Genomic DNA, 24,042 nt, shown 5'->3' with positions numbered 1-24,042 from the left:
TTTGTGGTTAACATATGTGTTCTGAACGTATTTCCTGTTGACGTGAGCAAAATAACAACTGTTGCTGCAATGAGTATTGTTTTCATCACGGTTTCCCATGAGCCTTTGCCAGACCCCCTCCTGGGTTTGGAGTGCAGCCAGTTGTGTCTGAAAGGACCCTCTTTTTGTCACACTGGTCACGGAGGAGGCCGCTCCTCACGCCTCACAGCTAACGTCATTTCCTCTTTCATCTTTGCAGTGTTGACTAGCCTCAGTTCTTAGTAGGTGAGAAACAGTGCTTGTAGCATGAATGACGAGCAACAAAGATGTTCTGAACAGCAATTGACTTCCTGTTCAATTCTGCGTGGGAGAGACTCTCTTGCCTTGTGTGTTTTTGTTTTCTAACCAAATTGTTTAAGATGCAGCTCTTCCTGTGACACAAAGCAAAGGCTTCTCTGTTTTCACCTCTCACCTTTCACCAGCACAGCATTTATATGGTACTAGGCTCTTCTGTTTCCTCCCCCAGTCCTCCTCAGTGGGAGTGTTGCATGCAGCCCCAGGTGTCACTGTGTGAGAGGAGAATTGCAGAGTGGAGGTAAAGGCCATGCAGCACAGAGTCACTCCCTGCAGAGGCACAGCCAGAAGAGGACTGGCCACCCCTCAGAGCCTGGTTTCTCTCTAGGTTTATTCCTAGGTTCCCGCCTTTCTAGGGAGTTTTTCCTAGCCGTTGTGCTTCTGCGCCTGCATTGCTTGCTGTTTGGGGTTTTAGGCTGGGTTTCTGTAGAAGCATTTTGTGACATCTGCTGATGTGAAAGGGCTTTATAAAAACATTTGATTGATGATTAGATTAGGACATTTCACTGTCAGATTAGAGTTGATTAAAGCCTCTTCTCATAGTCATCTATGAGATATGTTCTACTGCACGCAGAGGCTGAAACGTCAGCGAAGCGAAGTTAGTTTGAAGCAGCATAGTTTTACGTTTCAAGTCTGTTTTCTTCGACAGCGAGAGCGTTGCAGAGACATAGATGCACAGAAATAAGCACATAATATCAAATATAAATTCGTAAGTCATCTCAATAATCCTAAAACTAAGTAGTGAAATAGCTAAAATCACCCGACACACATTGAAAGAGATGGTATCACATTTTAGGCTTGTATTAAAAAGACAGATCAGTTGACACAGTTGTTGATGTAACTAGCTACTTCAAACCATTTAAATTACAGCTACTTTGTTGGAGAGGCTGCAAGAATATCCTCCTATTATGAAGTGTGGCTGAATGAAAATAAATCTTCCCATTATGAAATAAATACTTTTTTTTCTCGATAGGGTATGGACTCTATGCCATGACTCTATACCATGACATTAACGCATCTCGTCACGATCCCAGTGCAGCACCATGTAAACCACGTTGACAGATGTATGAGGGTACACTCTCGTCACAGTGTTGGTGTTGTTTTGCTGTAAGGGCCCGTTGAGTATTGGCCAAAATTCTGCTTTGTCTCGTTTGGGATATCTCTGTCTCTGCCTTACCCCAGAATCAGACAGGAAGAACACATTGTTTTTTTTTTGGGGGGGGGGGGGGGGGGGTTGTCTCTCTTGTATACAGCAGTTGTCTTTTCCTTCAAAATGACTTCTATTCATTACCTCAACCTTCATAAACCTTATTCCCGTCCAATACGCTCTCCTTTCTTCTTTTTTCAATCCTTTCCTCCCTCCATCAATGCTAACAGTTCCCTACATTCTTCTCAGTCACCTGAGCAACGAATCAGGTACCCAGGTGTTAAAGCAGTAGCAGTTTTAGACCTGTTGGCCAAATACCAGCCTCCATTCAACCTAACACACATTTCATGAATGTCAGTGTATGCTCAGAAAGTCCGTTTAACGTCATATTATTGGTCATTTCGGTCATCTGTATTGTTCAATTAAGTGGAGAACCGTCTGCATACTTTGACATTTGTTTAAGTGGTAATGTGGCTCCTTTAAGCATGAAACTTATGTTAGATTCTTTACTATTGTTGCACATGGTGCTAGTTTTGCTTCATTTTCCCTTTATCAATTTCTTTCAGTGCTTTATGCTATTATTGTATTGCCTTTTTTACAAGACATGCTTGTCAGAGTCTTTGGCTTGCATAGTGTAGTTGTGTCTGGTACTGAAGTCTTAAAAAAAAAATTGGTCCCTTTATTTCCTCAGATTTGTCTGCATGGTGAATGTCTGCAGTATTTGTATGATTTCTTGATGTGATTCCCTAACAGAGGGAACACATCATAATGCTTCCTGCGTTGCATGAAGTGCTCTACATTGCGACTGGCATGTTAACACTCCTGTGTTGTGTCGTAGTGCCCACGGCTGGAATGAGTCGTCTGGTCCGATCCCGCACCACCTCCTCCTCCAGCATCACCTCCATGGACAGCATCCGCAGCCGCAACCTCAACAGCCTGCTGGAGAGAGCCAACACCACTGGGGGCCTGGACAACCAGCCTGGGCCCCAGACCATGGAGGTCTCCTGCTAAATCGTCCCATCTCTCCCTCACTCCACATAGGGTAGCCGCCCTCACCGGTGGCCCTCTCTTCCTCCAGTAACTTATGTCTCCCAGTCTCTCCTACCCTGCTCCGAAGCTACTCAATGCCAGGGTGTTCAGTGATGAATTGTGTGATAAATATGAGAATATATATACAAATGAAGATTAAATATAATACTGTATACATGTCAAACTTCGAGCCACAAGCTGAGGGGACAAAATAAAGGATGAATCAGATATACTGTATACTCCAAGGGTCTAGATGGTACGATCCCCCACCCAACTGTTTCTCATCATTTCATATGTATGCATGTGTCTTGTGCAAGTGAATCTCGAGACTTGTTCTCCCGGTTTCAATTACTGTATGTCCCTCCTTTGTTCCGATTGTTGCCTTTCACATCTGTTATTTTTTCCCCATGTGTCTGTGTGTATAGGATCGGTTCCTCAGCACAGGAGGGGTTGAAGAGTCCCATCTCTCACATCCGCTGTAGTCCAAACACACATTCCTCTTCCTTCTCTTATACTATGATCTAGAACACATTTACACTTAAAACCTTCATTCATTGCACACATTTAGACACATATTTTTTAATGTTGTGAACTGTGAACACACGCCTCCTTTGATTGTGTGGCATAGTGTAGATGTGTTTTCCTGTACTGTACCTTACTGCACTGCTCTGCTCTGCCGAGTCACTCCATTCACACTGTAGATTGATCACTCATGCTGGGTGCAAACACAAGATTCATGACTTCCTGTACATTTCTCTGCATTGTGTTGTTTTCCATATGGCAGGTTATACTGGCCCAAATGACAGAATGAATGCACTGTGTTTTGGTTGTTCTAGAACATTATACTTGCTTTTTAGGAATATGCAAAAATGTAGAGAAATTCAATGGGAAAGAACCGTGGGCCAATGTGATTGTCTAGATTCAATCACTTCTCCTTTCATCTGTGTGTTAAAAATGTTTATTTTGTAATTGATGTCGTCTTTTTATGTTTTACATTTTTGTTTTTATAGTCCGTTCACTCATCGCTTGAGTAGACATACACAATGAATAACAACTTAACAAGCCTGTTATAATGTGGAAATGTGTTCAGTCTTCACTGCAGGGCCCAGTGGTGCTTATCACGGTCTGCCAATACAACTCATTTATACTACTAAACTACTAAATAAAGCTAGAAGATGTAAAATGGGCCCTTGGTTTGTGGTCATATCTTCAAGTGTTTCCACTGCGCACACAAACACATACGCCAGCAAATCTATCAAACAATTGCAAAGGTTTGAGAAAAATAATCAATGTTCTGCATTTCAGACTAAAATAGTTGACACCTTTCAGCTTTGTCTTGGCAGAAGACTTAAAGGAATATGGTCAATAGTTTCCAACCGCATATGTGAGCTTTTTCTCTCACTCTTACATCGGTTGACCTCAAACTGCATGTAAACGGTGAGGGCAGGCTATTTTTAGCTTGCTCTAAAAATAAAGTAGAACGGTCAGCTATGCCCTAGCTCAGATAAGGTTCTCTGAAGTTTGCTTTTCCATTTCAGCTAACCACTGAGAGTGCAAACATATATAGTACATCTGATTTCTGCGTCTCACCAAGACGTTCCATCTGAGTGCATCAGGTCTTAATCAGTTGGCTATAGGTCAAGGCAAAATAGATTATCATCCTTCGTGAGTCAGATCCTCTCCTCCTATCTGATGACCAACAGTCTATATGGAAAGTATTAATTCCCATTTGATTTATTCCACATTTTGTTGTGATACAGCCTGAATTTAAAATTGATTATATGTATTTAGTTCTCTCACCAATCCACACACAATACTCCGTAATGACAAAGTGAAACATTTAGCAAATCTATTGAAAATTAAATACAGAAATATGTCATTTATACTGAACAAAAATATAAACGCAACAATTTCAACGATTTTACCGAGTTACAGTTCATATAAGGATATCAGTCAATTGAAATAAATTCATTAGGCCCTAATCTATGGATTTCACTTGACTGGGCAGAGGCCCACTTGCGAGGCAGGCCTAGCCAATCAGAATGAGTTTTTCCACACAAAAAGGGCTTTATTATGGACAGAAATACTCCTCAGTTTCATCGGCTGGCTGGTCTCAGACGATCCCGCAGGTGAAGAAGCCGGATGTGTATGTCCTGGGCTGGCGTAGTTACACGTGGTCTGCAATTGTCTAAAAACCTGTTTTTGCTTTGTCATCATGGGGTATTGTGTGTAGATTGATGAGGGATTTTTTTTTTTTTTTACCAATTTAAGAATAAGGCTGTAACCTAGCCTAATGTGGAAAAAGTCAAGGGTTCTGAATACTTTCCGAAGGCACTGTATTTAGTAGGCCTATACTAAATACATGCTGATTGCTACAATCCTGGAAAAAAAGTAGTTTGTAATTTTAAGCAGAATATTGATCTTGTGTTTTTTGTGCACCTATGCAGAAATAAAATGTTATTGACATATCAAATGTCAACCCTCCATACGCACACCCACACATTGCTTTGTGTCAGGAGGATGTCAGATGCTTTGGCGTCACAGGAAGCTACTAGAGACATAAAAACCAGTCCTCATCCAGTGAGCCTCTGTCTTGTTTCTATCTACCCTTTGGACACATCTGCGTAAATGGAATTGAGCAACAGAGCAGAGGAGTGAGACATATTCTCTTTCAATAAGGTGAGCATACTATGGAAGCACCTTGTATTGCATTTACAATAATTACAAGTTATCCCACTGGTAAGTATACTGTTCTAAGGCCTGTGTATCGTACAGTGCACCCAACTCTTTTATTTCTCCAGAGTTCATGTTTAGATAGTAATGAATATGTATATTTTTTTAATGGAAACGTCAGGTTGAGGAAATTCTGGTTGTGGTTATTTCTCTTCCTGTGCCATCTTGTTTTAGCTTGACATATGACAAGAGAAGATAAATGACACTACACTTCTTTCTGTCTCTCAGCCTATAGAGCCATACAGACATATACTGTAGCTAGAGAACAGCTGGTCATGGGGAATTGCCCCGTCAAAGTTCGATCCAGTATGCCAACCCTTGAGAATCCAACTGAACCTGCAATGTCAGGTAATACTAAACGCCCAGTTTCCTTTGTTAACCTAATCTGAAATCATCAACCAGCCAGCGTGAATGCTGATTGCAACTATTAAAACCATTCTTCCTTTTTAGACAATAACAGGCCCATGGTGGTGTCCCTTTATGACTTCCCCTCCCAAGATCCCTTGGAATCCAGCATCCGCATGGGGGAGAGGCTCACTGTGTTGTCAGAGTAAGTGGCATACACGCATGGAGCTGTTCATATACAGTGGTGTCTGAAATTATTGACACCCATGATAAAGATGAGTAAAAATGACTGCATCAAATAAAGTATTCAAATAAGGATTGATATTTTCTGCAACAATTTTTTAAAAATTATATTATTTTAGAATAATACAATTGCTCAGAGCGGTGTTTGTTTGTGTCGAAATGAGAATGCATAAGCAGAAAATAACCCCGTACCTACTGTGAAATATGGTGGTGGATCTTTAATGTTGTGGAGCTATTTTACTTCCGCTGGTCCTGGGGACCTTGTTAAGGTCAACGGCATCATGAACTTTACCCAGTACATTTTAGCCCGAAAACCTGGTTGCATCTGCCAGGAGGCTGATACTGCAAGTGGGTCTTCCAGCAAAACAATAGCCCCAAAAATACATGAAAATCCACAAAGAATTTGTTAATTGGCCACAAAATCAACATTTTGCAATGGCCATCTCAGTCTCTGGACTTGAAACCCATTGAAAACCCGTGGTTTGAATTGAAGAGATTTGAATTGAAGAGGGCATTCCATAAACACAGATTAAGGATATCAAGAATCTGGAAAGATTCTGTATGGAGGAATGGTCCAAAATGTCTCCCAATGTGTTCTCCTGCTCATAAAATATTTTAGAAAAAGTCTCAGTACTGTTATCCTCTAAAGGTATTAAAAACAGGGGTGTCAATCATTTTTAACCCTACCTTTTTGAGAAAATTATGTAATACTTGTTGAACAAGAGCAATTGTATTAGTATACAATAATATAATTTCCCAACTTTTTGGAGTATACAATATAGCTCAGTATTTATTTATTTTATACAGTCCTTTTTGGTCATCTTTATCAATGACGTCAATAATTTCTGACCCTACTGTATGTGGTAGTTTGTGATAGTTTAGTTGAATGCACTGACTGACCTCTTTATTTGCAGTGATGGGGATTTTTGGATGGTGCGATCCACAACAACAGGCAATGAGAGTTACATCCCCAGCCACTACACTGCCAAAGTAATAAACAGGTAAGATACCTACTACTTATTCTCAAGTTTTACTTCTGACTGTCACAGCTGTTTACACATCAGTGAATGTCACTAGAGGGTGGGAATTGGAATGCATCAATTTGAAAGAGCAATACTGTAGATGTTCTCTCGCTCTGAATGACATCATCAATGTCCTAATTATGTCACTCCTCCCCCAGTGGGGGATGATGGCACCAGTAGTTCCAGTGGAGTTTCCTCGCAGGGTGGAGAGGAGTGAAAAAATATTATGTACTATCTTATTTGTCTTCTGATAGTGAATATTTGATATTTCTCATCCATCTTTAATCAGGTGGCAGTATAATGGCATCAGCAGGTTAAATGCAGAGGAGCTGCTGCTGATGCCACACAATTACACAGGGGCTTTCCTGATACGACAGAGTCAGACAAACACAGGTGAGTCCATGTTCATGGCTTAGGGCTTGTTTAATTAAATTCATTTTACTGAATGTTATGTCAAGTTTTTAAAAGTTTGCTATAAGCACAACAACTAGCCTAGGACTTGTGCACTGTTTCATTGCTGTGGCGTGACAAGAGTATTGTGTTACTTTTGGTCACAGACAGCTATTCGCTCTCAGTCCTTGGGAGGACCGACTCCTCGTACATGGGCACAGTGAAACACTACCGCATCCGTCGCCTCCAAAACGGCTGGTTCTACATCTCCCCCAGCCTCACCTTCTACACCCTGGGCCAATTGGTGGAACACTACTCTGGTGGGTACAAGCCCATCGACGGGCTCAAATGCATTATTATTACAGCACAGTTCTTACTCTGGTATGCAAAGAGAGTGGACTGTATGGTACTACTGTAATGTGTTGTTTGGGTAGAGAATGTTCTAAACATTTGGAAACATGTCTATCCACAGAGTCAGCAGATGGGTTGTGCTGTTTACTGAGGGACCCTTGCATCATCCAAGGCTCAAACAATACTACTATGACTAGACCGTACCCCAAAGCTATCAGGAGGCCCACCCTCAACTGGAAGGACGTAGACAGGTGGGGCACATTCCTAAATCCTCCATCTACCATATTTTGTGTCCCGAGTGACCTACACACTACTTATTTGACTATTTGTCAATATGATATGATGTGTCATGCTATAGCTATGCAATTAACTGCATTGTAATTCACATTGTAAGATGATGCATATACTGGTGGTAGGTATATCACATTCCCTGTGCCTGCCTCTTGTCTTCCCAGCTCATTGATCTTCAGTAAGGGCAGAGTGGATTCAGAGGACTCTCTGGTGAGCAAGGGGCTGAGGGAGGCCATGAGCTCATACCTCTACATGACAGAGGCCAGCTGCCAGGACTGTGGCAAACACTGGGATACCTGATGAGAGGGAAGACTGAGAGTAAAATAATAATACATAATACTGTCTGGTCTGCCGCTACCGCTGCCCCGGCCCAACGGTACTAGGCCAGAAAGGGTGACCTAAACAAAAGCATAGAGGAAGTTAAAAAGAAGTAACCCTACCATTTACAACCACAATGAAAACTACAAGCACAATTAATGTCTTGATGTTAAAATGTGGGTTTGGGTTCAGGTAGCCACATGGAGCCGTGTTACTTGGCACTTCTAATGCTACTGGTTCTTGTTCTCAAGAGCACATTTCACAAGGTGAAACCTATGATTTATATATACATATATATATATACACTAGATGACTGACAGGGGGTGCATCTCCATCTTGTCACTCCCCCACCCTTGCAAAAAATATTTTGGAAGTTATAGAAATGCATGTATTAATGTCTACATTCATTTTTGCCATATTTGTTCTATTACGGACACCTTAATGCATACTATTAAATTGTATGATGTGAGCTAAACATTAACATTTAAATACAAATATATATAAAAACATACTTTCTTAAAGTATAACTTGTTGAAAGTACTAATGTTACTGTCCCCACTACAACAACAAATACTTAAATATGTGTAATTGTGTCTTTGAAATATTTAATTGAAATACTGTAGAATTCCATTCATTCCTATGGAGCAGGGTTTCTCAAACTCGGCCCCCCCCCCCCCCCCCCTGTCACTACACAGCTGATTAAAAACCCAAAGTTTGATGATGAGTTGGTTATTTGAATCAGCTGTCTAGTGCTAGGGCAAAAAAATTAAAAAGCTTCACCCAGGGGGGGTCCAAGACCGAGTTTGGGAAACTGCTCCTTCTGGGGAGTGACAATATGGCCGACCAGTTACTTTAAAGGCTCTTATTGGCCAATACATAGTATCAGCAATCCAGGGTTTATATACATTGGATGGAACTCAGAGGTCTTATGATGTGAGGAGGAGCACTTCCTTTCAGCTCATGGAAGGTTTCATACTGCTTGTCCACACAGAAACACCTATGTATTGGTCTATTTTGAACCAAAGAAGGAAGATCACTGAAATACAATAATGTTGTATCTGGACTAAAGGGAGAACCCATTTGTAGTTTCATATGCAATCTGTTTGTATGAATGAAATGCCATGTCTGAGTAAAGGACGTCACGCTGCTTGCATAACAAGAATCGATTCCTCCTGATTCGGCCCATACCTGGCGCGAACTCGGGACTTCTGCCTTGCTAGCACACGTGACCACCCTCCTGAAGCATCTTTCCACTCGGATGCCATGCGAAAACTAGCTAGCGCAAATGAAGACACTTAAGGCTGAGGAGTATATTTCACACATCCCCGTTTAACTTGAAACTAACTCAGACGTTTTTACCAGAATGTGGGTGATAATGAGTAATAAATAAATAGTTCTGAGTGACTGTTTTGTTTCATTGGTTTCTTATCATGGCCAACCTCTTAATTATAAAAACAAGATCGTCAAAACATACAAGACAATGGATGCTGTAGTTTTCTCACATCTGGCCCACAAAGAGAAAGCATCTCATGTCAAAACCATTTTCAAGTCCTACCACTAGATGCCGCTAGATACATGGGAATATTTTGTATCAACCATAGCTCGCTAAATCCACAGAACTTCCTGCTTAGAACTGTTCAGGAAAAAGAAATAATGGCGACGTTTCTGGGGTCTGAGTCCCCTTGGACTGGAGGAAAACGAAGCAGTCGCAATATCATTGCAAAAATCACACACAGCCAGATCGCAGGCCAGGGTTTCAGCAGAGGGACACAGGTAAGACAACGTGTGCGATGTATCGGCAATGAAGGTATTTGAAAAGGGGGAGGACGACTCAAGCCTGGCTGGGATTGCGTTTGGTAACCCTGCTGAGAGCTAGCTAACGTTAGCATGTATAGGGAAACTAGCTAGCTGTTTATCAGACTTTCTGGTTAGTTGGCTAACATTAGCTGTCTATGCTACAAAATAATGTGATCATTTCACTAAATGACTAAATACACCCGCAAGTTAGCTACTTACAATAAAATGACAGCCGAAACCTTGATGTAGCCTGCACTTGTTAGCTCTTTTGTTGATTAAGAATTTAAGTGTTGCTAGTATATTTACGCTAACCTTTTTTTTTTTTAGCTAACCTAAGTAGATAGCCATCGTTGGTAGTATCGTATGTGTCTGTTCCCATCCATGACGTTACATACAATTGGTATCTGTAGTTCGTTGTATTACTCAATGTTGTTATATTAGCGAGCTACCTAAGATTTGATGACTTTGCGAAACGGAAAGAGTGCGCCACTGCTGCTAGCTCGCTTGCAGCTTAGTTTGGCTATCAGTTAGCTACGGCTAACTAGCTTGGTTTTAGGTTTTGACAGGATGTGTTTTTCATCTGCTAGATAGAACTAACTTGGAACAACACGCGTGATTACGTAACGTTAACGACACCAGCCCCCAGCTACTTTCGTTTCCATAAATGGGTTCCGCCCATCTGTGCCTGGGCACGGCACAGTCATTATACTGCCAACAGGTATTTTACCCAACTAGCTACTTGTTTTTGCTCATGTGAGCCTCTCATTACTAGCCAGATAAATAAACCTTACAGGGGCAAAACCCTTTCTCTTTCATGCACTGTTGAAAAATCTGCGGCACCTTTTTTTGCTAATAATCTTGTGGAAATGGTCAGTGGTTGAAAAAGTACCCAATGTTTATACTCGAGTAAAGGTACAGACACCTTAAAAGAAAATCACTCAAGTAAAAGTCACCCCAGTAAAATACTACTTGAGTAAAAGTCTAAAAGTATTTGGTTTTAAAAGTACTTAAGTATCAAAGGTAAAAGTTTAAATATTTTTAAATGTCTTATATTAAGTAAACCAGACGACACGATTTTCTTGTTTATTTAATTCACGGATAGCCAGGGACACAGTTCAACACTCAGACACAAATTACAAACGATTAATTTGTGTTTAGAGAGTCCGCCAGATCAGAGGCAGTAGGAATGACCAGGGATGTTCTCTTGATAAGTGTGTGAATTGGACCATTTTCCTGTCCTGCTAAGCATTCAAAATGTAACTAGTACTTTTGGCTGTCAGGGAAAATGTATGGAGTAAAAAGTACATTATTTTCTTTAGGGATGTAGTGGAGTAAAAGTTGTCAAAAATATAAATAGTAAAGTACAGATACCCCAAAAAACGACATAGTAAGTATTTTTACTTAAGTACTTTACACCACTGGAAATGATACATTATGCACTCATTCATGTGTGTATACAAATGGCTGCAGTAGACTAGATGGTGGTGATTTTAAAACAAACCTTTTGAATTATACATTTAACATGAGGAGCTACCTTGTGCATGCTGAGGATGTCTATCCTAGAATTACCCTCTGACTCCCTGCCCTTCTTCTTCTATGGAGATCATGGCAGTCCGCAAACAAATGTTTACAGTGCATGCCACCACCTACTGTGCTAGAAAGTTTGTACGCTCAATCATGAGCTGCCCAATTCTGTACTACCATGAAAATAAAATCCAAAACCAAATAAATCCATACTAACTATTAGTATAGTAACCTTACCAATAATAGCTATGAAGTCAACTCATAAGTGCAACATTTCTGAACATGCAATGGGGACAGGACAAATTCTCTGATATTGAAACTAAGGAATCCTGTGTACTTTTCAAGGCAACCTCAGACTTCAGCAGCACTGATAAGCTTTTACTTCTTTTCCTCATTTCATTCTTGTGAAATGTGGCCTGCTTAACTCACTGCCAATTTGCTGTTAAAGAATAGAAAAGGCCTATGTGTTGCTCCACCGATTCCAATAAAAAGTCTCAAATGGCAGTTTGAGCCACATTCCTCTCAACGTTTCAGTAATAATTGAGTTTTGAGAACTGAAAGTTATATTGTGCTCCATTTGTGAGGAGCATTTGGGCATGATTTGGAATGACTTCTGACTTAACTGGTGCCAGAAGATGGTCTGTGCAACTGGAATTTGGAGAGGATGCGATTATTTTTGCAGTAACATCTAAGACCTAGGCTTTTGTTAAATCTGTCTCCGGTTGTGTGGGTGTGCGGAGGGTAGGGTAAAAGGATCAACTGTCAGTGTTCTTGTGACACGGGAACATACCAGAGATATTTTCTAAGCTCTCGCATATTTCCTGTATTCACCACTCATTCGTTGTGTTCCAGCTCCCAGAGGCTCTGCTCCAGGAGAGAGATAAGAGGGCCAAATGGCACGGCATCCCTGAGCTGCTGCAGAAGCTCCATGAGAGCAGCCATCCCAACAGTGACCTCTCCCACACACACAGTGTACTAAAGGTACCCAGATAATATATACACCACAACATCAACAAAGCGCAGTCTCCTAGGCTATAGGAGCCGACTGAATGTGTATAGTTTACTCTAAGATTAAGGCCTAATTATCCGTTATTTTTAACAGGAACTATCATCCCTACTTTCCATGGAGGCAATGTCTTTTGTCACAGAAGACAGGAAGAGTGCTCAAGAATCCACCTTTCCCAACACATACACCTTTGACCTCTTTGGTGGAGTTGATGTATGTTTACATACTGTTTATTATGCTCTTGTTACTAGTGTGTTCTGTGCTGTGATGGAAAGTAATCAATGACCAGTTTGAATGTCTTGAATCAGCCATGTCACCTCCTACTGCAGTGTATCAGTGCCTTCTGAGATACTATCAGGCGACGTTTGTTCATTGCATTCATTTTTTCCATCCCTTCGAAGCTGCTGGTAGAGATCTTGATGAGGCCTACACTCACTATGCAGAAGAAGAAACCTCAAAGTAAGCAGTAATACTTAAGTCTGATATAATTTCTCTCTGAAGACTGCACTTTTGACATAAGGGACCGTTGCTATTCATGTCCGTGTCTCTCGTCCCTGCAGTGAATGATGACTTAGTCAAGGACTGCCTCAGTGTTCTTTATAACTGCTGTATATGTGTAAGTACCCTCGTCGCAGGCCATCACTTCATACGCAAAAAAAAAAGAGTTGTCATGTCTGCTTTTTCCTCTTTAGACAATCATTAATCGTCAAATCTCTCCCCACATGTTCTCAGACGGAAGGGGTTACAAAGAGCCTTGCAGCCAGAGACGACTTTGTCCTGTTTCTCTTCACCTTGATGACGAACAAGAAGACGTTTCTACAGACTGCCACTTTAATCGAGGATATTCTCGGCGTCAAGAAGGTCAGAGCAACTTCACGGCAAAGTCTTCATATTATTTTAATTTATACTCATATTGTTCACACAGAGTATGAGGGTTTGCTCTAGGTAGAGATTTGGTGTCCATGATCATGTTATACCGATGGTGATCCATTTGTTTGGTCCTGGTCTTCTCTCTGCCCCAGGACATGATCCAGTTGGAGGGGATTCCTAACCTGTCTGGTCTGGTCCAGAGCTTCGACCAGCAGCAGCTGGCTAACTTCTGCCGCATCCTCTCTGTCACCATCTCAGAACCCGACGTGAGAAATGATGACAAACACACCCTGCTGGCCAAGAATGCACAGCAGAAACGCAACGCAAGCCCCTCACGTGCAGAGGTCAATCAAGGTAGGACAGGGATACGGGAACACTGGAGAAATTAGATTGTATTCTCACTATTTAGCTCAATTACCCTTTCTTTCGTCTGTTCATTTGTAGTACTCATTTAAATTCAATACCCTTATTCTGTCCAAACGTTTTCCCGTCGGTGCTCAACCGAAAACTATTGTAGAGTAACGTTACATGATCAATGAATGAGCCCACCCTGCCTCCCTGTTCCCAGTTACCCTCCTGAACATCCCGGGCTTCATCGAGCGCCTGTGTAAGCTGGCCACCAGGAAGGTGTCTGAGGCCACCGGGGCGTCAAACTTCCTGCAGGAGCTGGAGGACTGGTACACGTGGCTGGACAACGCCTTGGTGCTAGACGCCCTCATGCAGATGGCCACGGAGGAGGCTGAACACAGCAGCACAGGTCAGCATCCTCTCTCCTCCTGCTCTGTACCACTGCCTTAAACACCAGTTATCACTTAAAAGGTCTAACATTAGATGCACCATTCTGCCTGTGAAATGTTTATTTATTGTACTATACAGAAATATCCTGGACATCTCGGTTGTCACCTACCCTTGTACCTCTGTACCTATCTATAAACATTTCTTCTCATTTTAATTTTTTACATCCTGTTGTGTCTCCTCCACAGAGTCATCAGATGAGAGTTCGATGGCCACCAGCCCTCTGAGGCACCGTCTGCCCCAGTCCATGAAGATCGTCCATGAGATCATGTACAAGGTGGAGGTGCTCTACGTGCTCTGTGTGCTGCTAATGGGCCGTCAGAGGAACCAGGTGAGGGACTGGGGGACAGAGCAGACGCCTCACCTAATACAGGACATGGGTTCTCCGGTGTAGGCACTCCTGTGCTCTTGTGTGTATTTGACCACCTGATCCATCTTCCTCAGGTACACAAGATGTTAGCAGAGTTCCGTCTGATCCCAGGTCTCAACAACCTGTTTGACAAGCTGATCTGGAGGAAGTACACCTCGTCCGATCACGTGGTGCATGGCCAGAACGAGAACTGTGACTGCAGTCCTGTAAGCAGTGCACTCGTCTCTCACTGAGCTGTCCCTGGACATGATCGGTGGCTTTTTCTAGGATTCTCACTCTGGGTAACATATTACCATTGCTGTGTTATAACATTTGCAATATCAATCACGCTGATTCTGTCCTTCCCTTAGGAAATATCCTTCAAGATCCAGTTTCTGAGGCTTCTCCAGAGCTTCAGTGACCACCACGAGTGAGTAACCTTCAAACAGTCTGTTTGACCGAAAGTTCCCCCGTTAGCTTCACTTGAGTTTAACAAACAACATTTTCTTTATTTCAGGAACAAGTACCTTCTTCTGAACAGTCAGGAGCTGAACGAGCTGAGTGCCATTTCTCTGAAGGCCAACATACCGGAGGTGGAGGCCTTAGTCAATACAGACAGGTATGCATCCTAAATGTAACATTTATTTAACTAGGCACGTCAGTTAAGAACAAATACCCCGGCCAAACCCAGACGACACTGGGCCAATTGTGCGCCGCCCTATGGGACTCCCAATCACGGCCGGGACTCCTTTTTGACTCCACCCTCAATACGTCACACTACAGAGGCATCATGTTCTCTGAAACCTCAAATGCAATACCATATTGTGTGTCCTAAATCTGTTGTGAGTGATTCACACACTAATGCACTCTCCCTGTCTCCTTGTGCCCCTGCAGGAGTCTAGTGTGCGATGGGAAGAAGGGTCTCCTCACACGTCTGCTCGCCGTCATGAAGAGGGAGCCTCCAGACTCCTCCTTTAGGTTCTGGCAGGCCAGGGCAGTGGAGAGTTTCCTCCGTGGAGCCACCTCCTATGCGGACCAGATGTTTCTGCTGAAGAGGGGGCTGCTAGAACACATCCTGTTCTGCATCATAGACAGTGGCTGTAAGTCCAGAGATGTCCTGCAGAGCTACTTTGACCTGCTGGGGGAACTCATGAAGTTCAACATCGACGCCTTCAAGAGGTTCAACAAATATGTCAGCACAGACGACAAGGTGAAACCCTTAGCGAGTAGCAACCCCCCCCCCCCAATGTGGGAAGAATCTGTTAGTCCTTTCAATCGTTCCAGAAAATACATGAAATAATGCAATATCGATTCTTATAGTCATATATAAGTAATCTCAATGTACCCAAGTTTTTGCGATGTGTGTGTTCTATAATGCTGTGTGTCCCATTCCTCTGTTCGGCTCGGCTGCAGTTCCAGACCTTCATGACCCAGATCAACAGTTCCCTGGTGGACTCCAACATGCTGGTACGCTGCATCGTCCTGTCCCTCGACCGCTTCGAGAGCCAGACAGAGGATGTGAAAGGTAAGCCGCACTGTCTAATCCCATAGTAAGTGAATGGAACGATGAGCGAGGGTCACATGTAGTATCTTAAGCTGCCAATGCTGGAATGAATTCAAGCTTTGAGTGCATTATAATGGTGCTGTTCCTGATGTAATTGTTGCTGGCTGTGGTCCTGCAGTGGTGGAGGTGCTGTCTGAATGCTGTCTGCTGTCCTACATGGCCCGGGTGGAGAACAGGCTGTCCTTCCTCTTCAGGCTGGTCAATGTCATCAACGTGCAGACTCTCACACAGGTCTGTCTAACACCAGACAAACCCATACCTCTGTACCTCTCTTTCAGGATAAGAGGAATGTGTCCTCAGTTTGTTAGTGTTTGAGGTTGTTGTTCTCCAACATCTGGCGCTGACATGTCCCCCTCTGCCCTGCCCATCCCCTGGCCCAGGAGAATGTGAGCTGTCTGAACACCAGCCTGGTGGTCCTGATGTTGGCCAGGAGGCGGGGTAAACTTCCCTTCTACCTCAACACATTGAGAGAGAAGGAGTATGCGGAGAAATACCCTGGCTGCCTGCTAAACAACTTCCACAACCTGCTGCGCTTCTGGCAGCGCCACTACCTCAACAAGGACAAGGACAGCACCTGTCTGGAGAACGTGAGTGTCCTCGCCCTGCTCTGTCCCAAACAAGGGAAAACCAGATTTATTTTCTTCAAAAGATATTATGCAGGGATGCAAACTTGGCGCTTCTTGGCGATATTCACAGTTTTGATCTCAAAATAGGTAATTCACATGAATTGTGTCGATCTGTAAAAACAAAGTATGTTTGGGGGGGGGGGGGGGGGTCTGGCAAAGTACGCAGAGTGTGTCGCCCATTGAGCTATAAAAGAGAGGTGTGAACAGAATCTCAATTGCACACTCCTCGCATCCTCTCTCCTCGCCTCCTTCTCAAAACCCATTGGAGGAGAAGGTCAGAGGGGAGGGACCTCTGGCTTTCACATCCATTGGGGTCTGAGGAGCGAGAAGTATGCAATTGAGGTTCTCCCACTGTGTGCTCACTAACGTTACCTTCTCTGGCGCCTGAGTCATCATCCACTCCACACAACAAACTTTGTTCCTGACTGGGAAATTTGGAATGCAACTTGAGGTAAGCAACCTGTGTTCGAAATAATGCTGCGGTTATTTGATACGTGCAACTATAATTTGCTTATGTTTAGGGCTGTGGCGGTCACAAAATTTAGGCAGCCAGTGATTGTCAACTGTCTCATGATAATTAACCGTTAATTAACATAAACACATTTAGCATCTCCTCGCTTCCACCCATAGCCTACAAGCCACTGATGCAGACCTTTGGGAACATCTACATTTTAAAAAGTCTAATAAATCCATGTAATATAGCCTAAACCTTCACAATAAATCTATAATTTATTTTAGACAGGTCTAAAGAAACATGATATGAAGAAAATGTAATCTATTTCAGAATAACAGTGAGTTATCCTGATCTGGCTATGCCAAATGGCTGTGGGCTACACTAGTTCATTTAGCAGACAAGATTTTCTTTGAATTCCCGTGGCATTATTTTTCTAGTATGAAGAATACAATTGAACAAAGCTGAATAAAATAGAGAGGATATTTTCACCAAACAATTTGAGGGAGTGCACACATACGGCTATTCTGTGTTGAGCGGTTAACAAAGAAATAGGTATAACTATATGCTTAGTTTAGAGTTATTAATGTAACTTTAGTTGTTCTACAAACGCTGGGCTATATGTTTTGATTTTTAATACATTGTAAGGCTGCATGATGCGACTCTAACGATGATTTGAAAAAGTTGCTTGAAAGGCATGAGCTCTGCTTTGTTTTTTTTTGCACGGACTGTACACAATACATCAGTCTCTCATTCACAATTTGACAAGCATATGATAATGCCTCGAATTTCCCAGTGGCAACCCCTTTGTGTGGCTGTAATGCACCCTAAATAAATCTATGCCTTTTGTGGCCGTTGTGCCTCTCACTCACTTTTGTGGCCGTTGTGCCTCTCACTCACTTTTGTGGCCGTTGTGCCACAAAGTATAAGTTTAATAATTTATAATGAGCCTCTCCCTGAGTGCTGCACGCTCTGAAGCACCTCTCACTCACATGGCTCTCCATCACATGATCAGGTCTTCCTTGCAGGCTACAAGTGAACAGACACATCGGGACGCAAATGCGTGCATCCTTATCCAATTCCAAGGTGCATATTGAAGAACTGTCCACATTTACATTTCGTCATCCAGCCAGATGAGTAGGCCGAACGAACAGCAATGTCAATCTACTATCCCCATAGTACAAAAGTCGACCTATTCTGTGCGTGAAATAAATATTCCAAACATAGTCTGGGACAGTTGTGGGATGCGATGGATCCCAAATTAATACAACCACTAGAATCCCAAAACATTTTTATGCAATGAGGCTGACGCAACAGATCAGAACATTTAGATGATAAAAATGTTGATAAACTATTCGGCTATATCTTCCCATTATAAGTGCAGTAATGCACACACAGCAGTAAGCGTGAATGTTCCATTAGCGGGAAAACACCATTATCAAAAATGACCGTAAATGTGATTATGCATATAATGCTTTTATTATAAAGGTGCATTTTTATGGTGAAAATTATCTTTCCCAAACTTGAAACTCACACGCCAGTTAGGCTCTACAACCCTTGTAAAGGGGATTAATGTGCTTAATTTTAATAAGTTATTTGGCCACTTTAGTTGTGATACAAACCTTATTAGAACATATATAGGCCTATGGGCTAGGCTACATGAGGTGTGCAACTATGATTCGAAAAAGTTGCAAAAAAGGCATTGTTTCTTGCCTTACGCTTGGGCATTATGATAAGTGATAATATAGAATTCACATGTGAAAGGCTGGTATTGTCACCCATCAGACTATTCTTGATTTAATTTTGTCTTTACATATACAAAATTATATATGTGTGAAATTTATTTTGATTTAGATGTATCATTTATCACGCACCTGTCAAAAAAGTTGGGGGAAAAAATACATCTATGCACTTAAATTGCGAATGGAGGACACTTTCCCCCGTGGTTTATTTTCATGCCAGTCAGGTAGGCTATACTCCTGTTGTAAAGAGAAGCAATGTACTTAATATTAGGAAAGTTAAGAAATAAATATAGTAGGCCTAGCCTATAGAAAGCTGATGGGATCCTCCTATTTTTAATAGAGCCAATCACTGTGTTTTCTCACGCAATTGCATGGCCTATTGAAATGTTGCGCAACATGAGATCATGGGCTCTCATGAAGTGTTTGATTAGATTTTCGATTACATTTGCATCGATGTCAGAGTGATTAGAGGGACAATAGAGTGCAGAGTACAAGGCAGTTACGAAATGTGTTAGGCTACTAATGACCATCAGCAGCATCAGAACTTGGAGAACCCTAATTACCGTGACTAAATGGCCACGTGGAATTTGACTGCCTTAGTGACTCGTAACCGCCGGGGTGGCGGTGATACGATTACCACAATAGCCGTACTTATGTTTCAATAGCGCAAATTATTACACACTAAGTTATTAACGTTAGCTAGCGAACTACTTTAGCATCTATGCTGACAAGCTCAAATAGAATATCAGAGTTCAGAGTGTGATGACATATTATGTCAAATCGGATCGCTTCATCCAATATCACGTGTGACAGCTGTGCGCAGCCAGTCACATCCCCTAACCAGCCATTAGTCTACTCAGCTGCTTCTCTCCAGACCCGGCGCCAGGATAAAGTGACTAAGGGGGCAGTTTACATTTTTGGGGGGGAGTTCTTGCATTGGAATTGTATATTGAGTTCTGCTTATATCACGCTACACATACAATAACCATAAAGTTAAAATGGCGAGACTCTTGAGACCATTGATTGAGTGATTTTGGAAGTGACAGGTTGGCACAAAATCTGTAGCCCATCTCTGCTGCTTATCACACTAAAGCAAGGCTGTTTTGGTAATGAATATAGGCTACAAGATAAATAGGGTAAGTCACCTATTACCGACAACCTAGTTATTCATGCATGCAAACAAAAATACTGGATAGCAGATTGGCTCAGTATACTGACAACTGCGAATGCAAACAAATGAATTCAAATAGAACAAAACAGCACTACCAAGTAGGCCTAGTAAACAATATCAGATTGATAAAAGCATGACGCAATCTATATTTAGGCTACTTACATTAACAGTAAACAAATGCAGCAAACAAAAGGCAAGTCATACTACTCCATTGCACGGTTGGAGCTAGGAACAAGCATTTCACTACACCTGCCATAACATCTGCTAAATATGTGTATGTCATCAATAAAATTAGATTTGAATGGAGATCCAAATAACCAAAACACAGCCTACTACAGTGAGATGCAGCCCTGCACAGCTGGCTTGCCAAATAGGCATATACAGGCCCTCTGCTTCGCTCATGAATTCAGCAACATGTTGTGATATGGAGCTATACACTTATGTGGATTAAATTCGACCCACGGCATCAATTAAACAAGGCCAGCCTACCATAAACATGCTTCCAGAGTATTGAGATTGTTCAAATATGTACTTGTTATTCCCTGAAAATATGTAACGTTTGTCACCTTTTTGGGCCTATTTTGCACTACTCCACTTACCATGAATATCCCCTTCTCCTCTTTGGGTAAAAAGTGTGTGTTTTACAAGTCTTAACCCCCTGTTTCCTCTCTCCCTCAGAGCTCCTGCATCCCCTTTGACTACTGGAAGGAGACAGTGTCAGTGCTGCTGGGCTCAGACAGGACTTCTCTGTGTGCCATAGCCAGCTACATAGATGAGCCCTTCATGGACCTGGACAAGGACCTGCTGGAGGATTAACAGGCGGGTTTGGGTGTGGCTGGCCTGGTGGAGGGGGTAGGGGGTTGCTGGGGTATGGACACCTATCATGAGTGATGACCATGCCAGAAAGCTAGAGCAGGACTGTAACTGTGGCTGGACACAGACTCGTTGCTATGCTGTCTGTAACTAGGCCAGGAGGCTGTTACTGAAGGAGGGGGGGGGGGGGGGGGGTGATTCTACTATCCTGGCCATCTTCACTCCTCGCTCCATTCTCTTCAGAGGAGAAGGGGCGAGACTGCACCTGTTTGTCTGTCCATTACCAGACCCTACAGTAGAGATATACATTTCTTGGACCTTGAAATGAAATACTCCTATGTTGGTGGTTTGCTTTAGGTGAAATCAAATAGCCTTTTATATATTACATAAATATATTGAAAAATCTATACATACGATGCAACAAATTAGATAAGATGTATCTAATTAATCTATCTATCCATCTAACACAGAAAATGGTTTGTTTTCACTGTGGGGGACTTGTTATAAGAGGGGAGGCCCAGAGTATGTCTGAAGACTAGTCCCCCCTGTGTCTCTTCTAGCCCACATGGCTCTCTTAGAGAAGGGAAGTGTTGACTCCATGTCTGGGAGCCTAAGAGGGCTGCTCATGACTGGATGCAGAGGTGGCATCAGTCTTGTCCAGTGGTCTTTTGAATGAATGGCTTCGTCTCTGATCTATATGTGTATGTAGGGCTCTCTCTCTTAGGTGAATCTAGTCGACTGGTACTTGTAGCTTTACTCAGCCCGTCCAGGTAGCTTGTGGATCTGTTAATGGTTGACATTCTATGGGGTCCTATGGTGGATGAGATGGGGCTGGACGGGACCCCCACTCACCTGAAGTCACCAACCCCTTCATGACTTTACCCCAACACAAGGAAACATTTTCCTTTCTGTTTTTCAGACATTGTTTTTGTTTTTCATCTTGTTAAGAGAATAGCTTTTAGTTCTAAATAAAGTGTAGATAAAAGGAAGAAAACATTGCACTGTTTGAATTGTTGTTTTGTTTATTTTGATGACCGATGTTTTCATTTTGTATCAGACTTTGTATGCATCAAGTGAAAGGGGGGTTTGGCAAAATAATTAACTATGCAGGTTCTAGTATTCAATCCCACTCTCTGTCGCCGACAGTTCTCACAACAGTTCCTTAACCCCTTATCCTTCAACCAACAGCCACGCTGTGCTGCGTCACTTGATTGTTCTCTAGTCGTCCACTTAGCTCTTGACTGCTCTTATCTTACCATGAGCCTAGACTTCGACAATCTTGATCTGTCTTTGTGCTGATTCTGTGCTTGATGTCACCTCTAATGTGATTGGCTGAAGGGGGGAATGGGAGTGGTTACATTGCTATGGCTCCTCTGGCTAGAATGTGCTGATGTTGCCGATGCAGAGTTAGCATTTAGCAAAAAAACGAATCCAAGAAATTGACCAATGATTGAGCTACCTCATTTTTCAACCCAGCAAGCACCAATTGGATCACTCAATTGTCAAAATGTCAAAATTAAACTAATCCTGTTTAAACAGTTTTTTTGTTGTTGCTATCATACATTCAGTCGTGAACGTACAATCTGTTCACAATTTGGTTTGCCCTAACAGTTGTTATTGCTACATAACCACAGGCTTTCCTACGATGTGTGTTCTCGCACCATTTGGTTTCTTTACCTACCTACACTTCACCACTACTTAATGTGGATGACTTGTGTATCATGGAAGGAGCCTGCAATGTTCATAGGAGTCCTACCGGTGCAGCACCATTTAGGTCATTCTGTGTGTCCAGTCTTCTTCTAGTGTTTGGAACAGAACTGTTGCCATGAGAACTCTGTGCATGTTCCACGCTCCCCAAGAGTCATGATTGCCTGTGGAATAGCATATTGTCTGGGTTTTTTTGGGGCATCTGGTGCAGAGTAGATAACCTACTTTTAAAAAATCTGGTCTTAATTGCTAGATATAACTTTGAAAATCAAACGCAGTACTGTATTTCTATACTATCCATCATTAACAGCCACCCAGATTTTGTACTGTTGAAACATTGTACATACTGTATATTTGGTTTTGTGCAGATTTGCTTCACACTAAGAACTTACACTTCAGAAGCAGCCTATATACATTAAATCCAATACAAAAAAAAAATGAAAGTCTGACTTGACATTTTTAGTTGATAATTGGTGCTTAATTATTTGAATTTGATTGTAATTCCTAGTCTCTTACCCTTCTTACATCAGGTACATTATTTGATGGAATTGTTACTCTGTTCTTTGGCATATATGCCAAGTTAGTTTCCTTTGTTTGACTGTGTGTGGTATAACCCAGTCACTGTTATCATTGGAGATGAATAATAAAAAGCATATGGTGCGTGTATACCTAGAGAAATTAGATCAGCAAACCTTTATGTTTTCTGAAACATGATCAAATCATTTTTGTATGTTTTTATATTTTGCTTTGACATTGGATATTGGGGCGGTGATGTTTTAGTGTACATTGGACCCCCCCCCCCCACACACACCACTCCTAATCCTGACTCAATCCACCACAATCCCCCTAAAATTCAATTTCACACCTGTTTTCTTAATCTTAAGTTTAATTTAACAGTCTTGTTTGTGAATTTAATACAATGATAATCCTAAATAAATTCTCAACTTTCTTTTTGAGTGTGTGCCCGGTGTATTTTGTCACAGTGGTTTTAAGGATGGGACACTGATAATGTGTGATGGGTGCTTATATTTGTCCAAATGAACATCGGCTGTGTGCAGCAGGCAGCCGTCCTCTTTCCTCTGACCACAGAACACTAGGTGTTAATTCTCTTGTAATTTACTGACGATTCCATGCGTTGACCACTACCATCCATTCATTACTCACTGCATCTCCACGTACCACACTGACTGCCGATAGTAATGTGGGCGGTAGGTAGCCTAGCGGTTACAGCGTTGGGCCAGTAACCGAAAGGTCGCTGGTTTGAATACCTGAGCCGACAAGATTTTAAAAAAAAAACTCTGTACCCATGAGCAAAGGCACTTAACCTTAATAGGCACCGTACTACTATGGTGTTTCCCAAACTCAGTACTTGGAACCCCAAGGGGTGCACCTTTTGGTTTTTGCTCTAAACACTACACAGCGGAT

At 42.2% G+C, this 24,042-nt stretch overlaps 3 protein-coding genes across 9 annotated transcripts in view; all 3 read left to right on the top strand.

Moving 5' to 3' along the window:
* LOC139413375 (protein NDRG3-like) overlaps positions 1-3,695 on the top strand; it is a 63,554-nt gene extending 59,859 nt beyond the window's left edge. For 2 of the 6 annotated variants that reach the window (XM_071160670.1, XM_071160671.1), the window contains 2 exons: positions 239-264; positions 2,319-3,695. In XM_071160670.1, the coding sequence (XP_071016771.1) occupies positions 239-261 (23 nt within the window). In that variant the 3' untranslated portion in view covers positions 262-264; positions 2,319-3,695. Of the gene's footprint in view, positions 1-238; positions 265-1,710; positions 1,750-2,318 lie in introns of all 6 variants that reach the window. The other 4 variants (XM_071160666.1, XM_071160668.1, XM_071160667.1 and 1 more) reach the window with 2 other exon arrangements.
* A 1,261-nt stretch (positions 3,696-4,956) lies between these two features.
* Positions 4,957-9,606, top strand: LOC139414271 (src-like-adapter 2). Of its 2 annotated transcripts, none has more exons than XM_071162173.1 (8): positions 4,957-5,188; positions 5,471-5,590; positions 5,693-5,792; positions 6,745-6,831; positions 7,142-7,245; positions 7,410-7,562; positions 7,715-7,844; positions 8,049-9,606. In XM_071162173.1, exons 2-8 carry the CDS (start codon positions 5,518-5,520, stop codon positions 8,182-8,184), a joined length of 783 nt encoding a protein of 260 aa, XP_071018274.1. In that variant the 5' UTR covers positions 4,957-5,188; positions 5,471-5,517; the 3' UTR covers positions 8,185-9,606. The 2 variants fall into 2 exon arrangements, with proteins under 2 accessions (XP_071018274.1, XP_071018273.1); XM_071162172.1 differs by having other exon boundaries at positions 5,120-5,188; positions 5,478-5,590; positions 8,049-8,309.
* A 219-nt stretch (positions 9,607-9,825) lies between these two features.
* Positions 9,826-23,573, top strand: LOC139413374 (short transient receptor potential channel 4-associated protein-like). Its single transcript, XM_071160665.1, has 17 exons — positions 9,826-9,975; positions 12,376-12,504; positions 12,626-12,742; positions 12,931-12,988; positions 13,090-13,145; positions 13,262-13,390; positions 13,552-13,753; positions 13,968-14,156; positions 14,383-14,525; positions 14,639-14,770; positions 14,915-14,973; positions 15,061-15,162; positions 15,438-15,753; positions 15,957-16,068; positions 16,226-16,338; positions 16,488-16,694; positions 20,776-23,573. The coding sequence occupies exons 1-17, from the start codon at positions 9,856-9,858 to the stop codon at positions 20,911-20,913; spliced, it is 2,322 nt and encodes a 773-aa protein (XP_071016766.1). The 5' UTR covers positions 9,826-9,855; the 3' UTR covers positions 20,914-23,573.
* Positions 23,574-24,042: the final 469 nt, after the last annotated feature.

The sequence above is a fragment of the Oncorhynchus clarkii genome, chromosome 7, assembly GCF_045791955.1.
Source record: "Oncorhynchus clarkii lewisi isolate Uvic-CL-2024 chromosome 7, UVic_Ocla_1.0, whole genome shotgun sequence".
Taxonomy (NCBI): Eukaryota; Metazoa; Chordata; class Actinopteri; order Salmoniformes; family Salmonidae; genus Oncorhynchus; species Oncorhynchus clarkii.
This window is presented reverse-complemented; position numbering and strand designations above follow the sequence as displayed.

Bases quoted from the DNA above. Each gene is read 5' to 3' on its own strand.
- LOC139414271 (XM_071162173.1), top strand. From the start codon at position 5,518: ATGGGGAATTGCCCCGTCAAAGTTCGATCCAGTATGCCAACCCTTGAG. The intron at 5,793-6,744 runs GTAAGTGGCATA...CTTTATTTGCAG, and splicing joins AGGCTCACTGTGTTGTCAGA to TGATGGGGATTTTTGGATGG. The intron at 7,563-7,714 runs GTGGGTACAAGC...GTCTATCCACAG, and splicing joins ATTGGTGGAACACTACTCTG to AGTCAGCAGATGGGTTGTGC.
- LOC139413374 (XM_071160665.1), top strand. From the start codon at position 9,856: ATGGCGACGTTTCTGGGGTCTGAGTCCCCTTGGACTGGAGGAAAACGA. The intron at 9,976-12,375 runs GTAAGACAACGT...GTTGTGTTCCAG, and splicing joins GTTTCAGCAGAGGGACACAG to CTCCCAGAGGCTCTGCTCCA. The intron at 16,069-16,225 runs GTAAGCCGCACT...GTGGTCCTGCAG, and splicing joins CCAGACAGAGGATGTGAAAG to TGGTGGAGGTGCTGTCTGAA.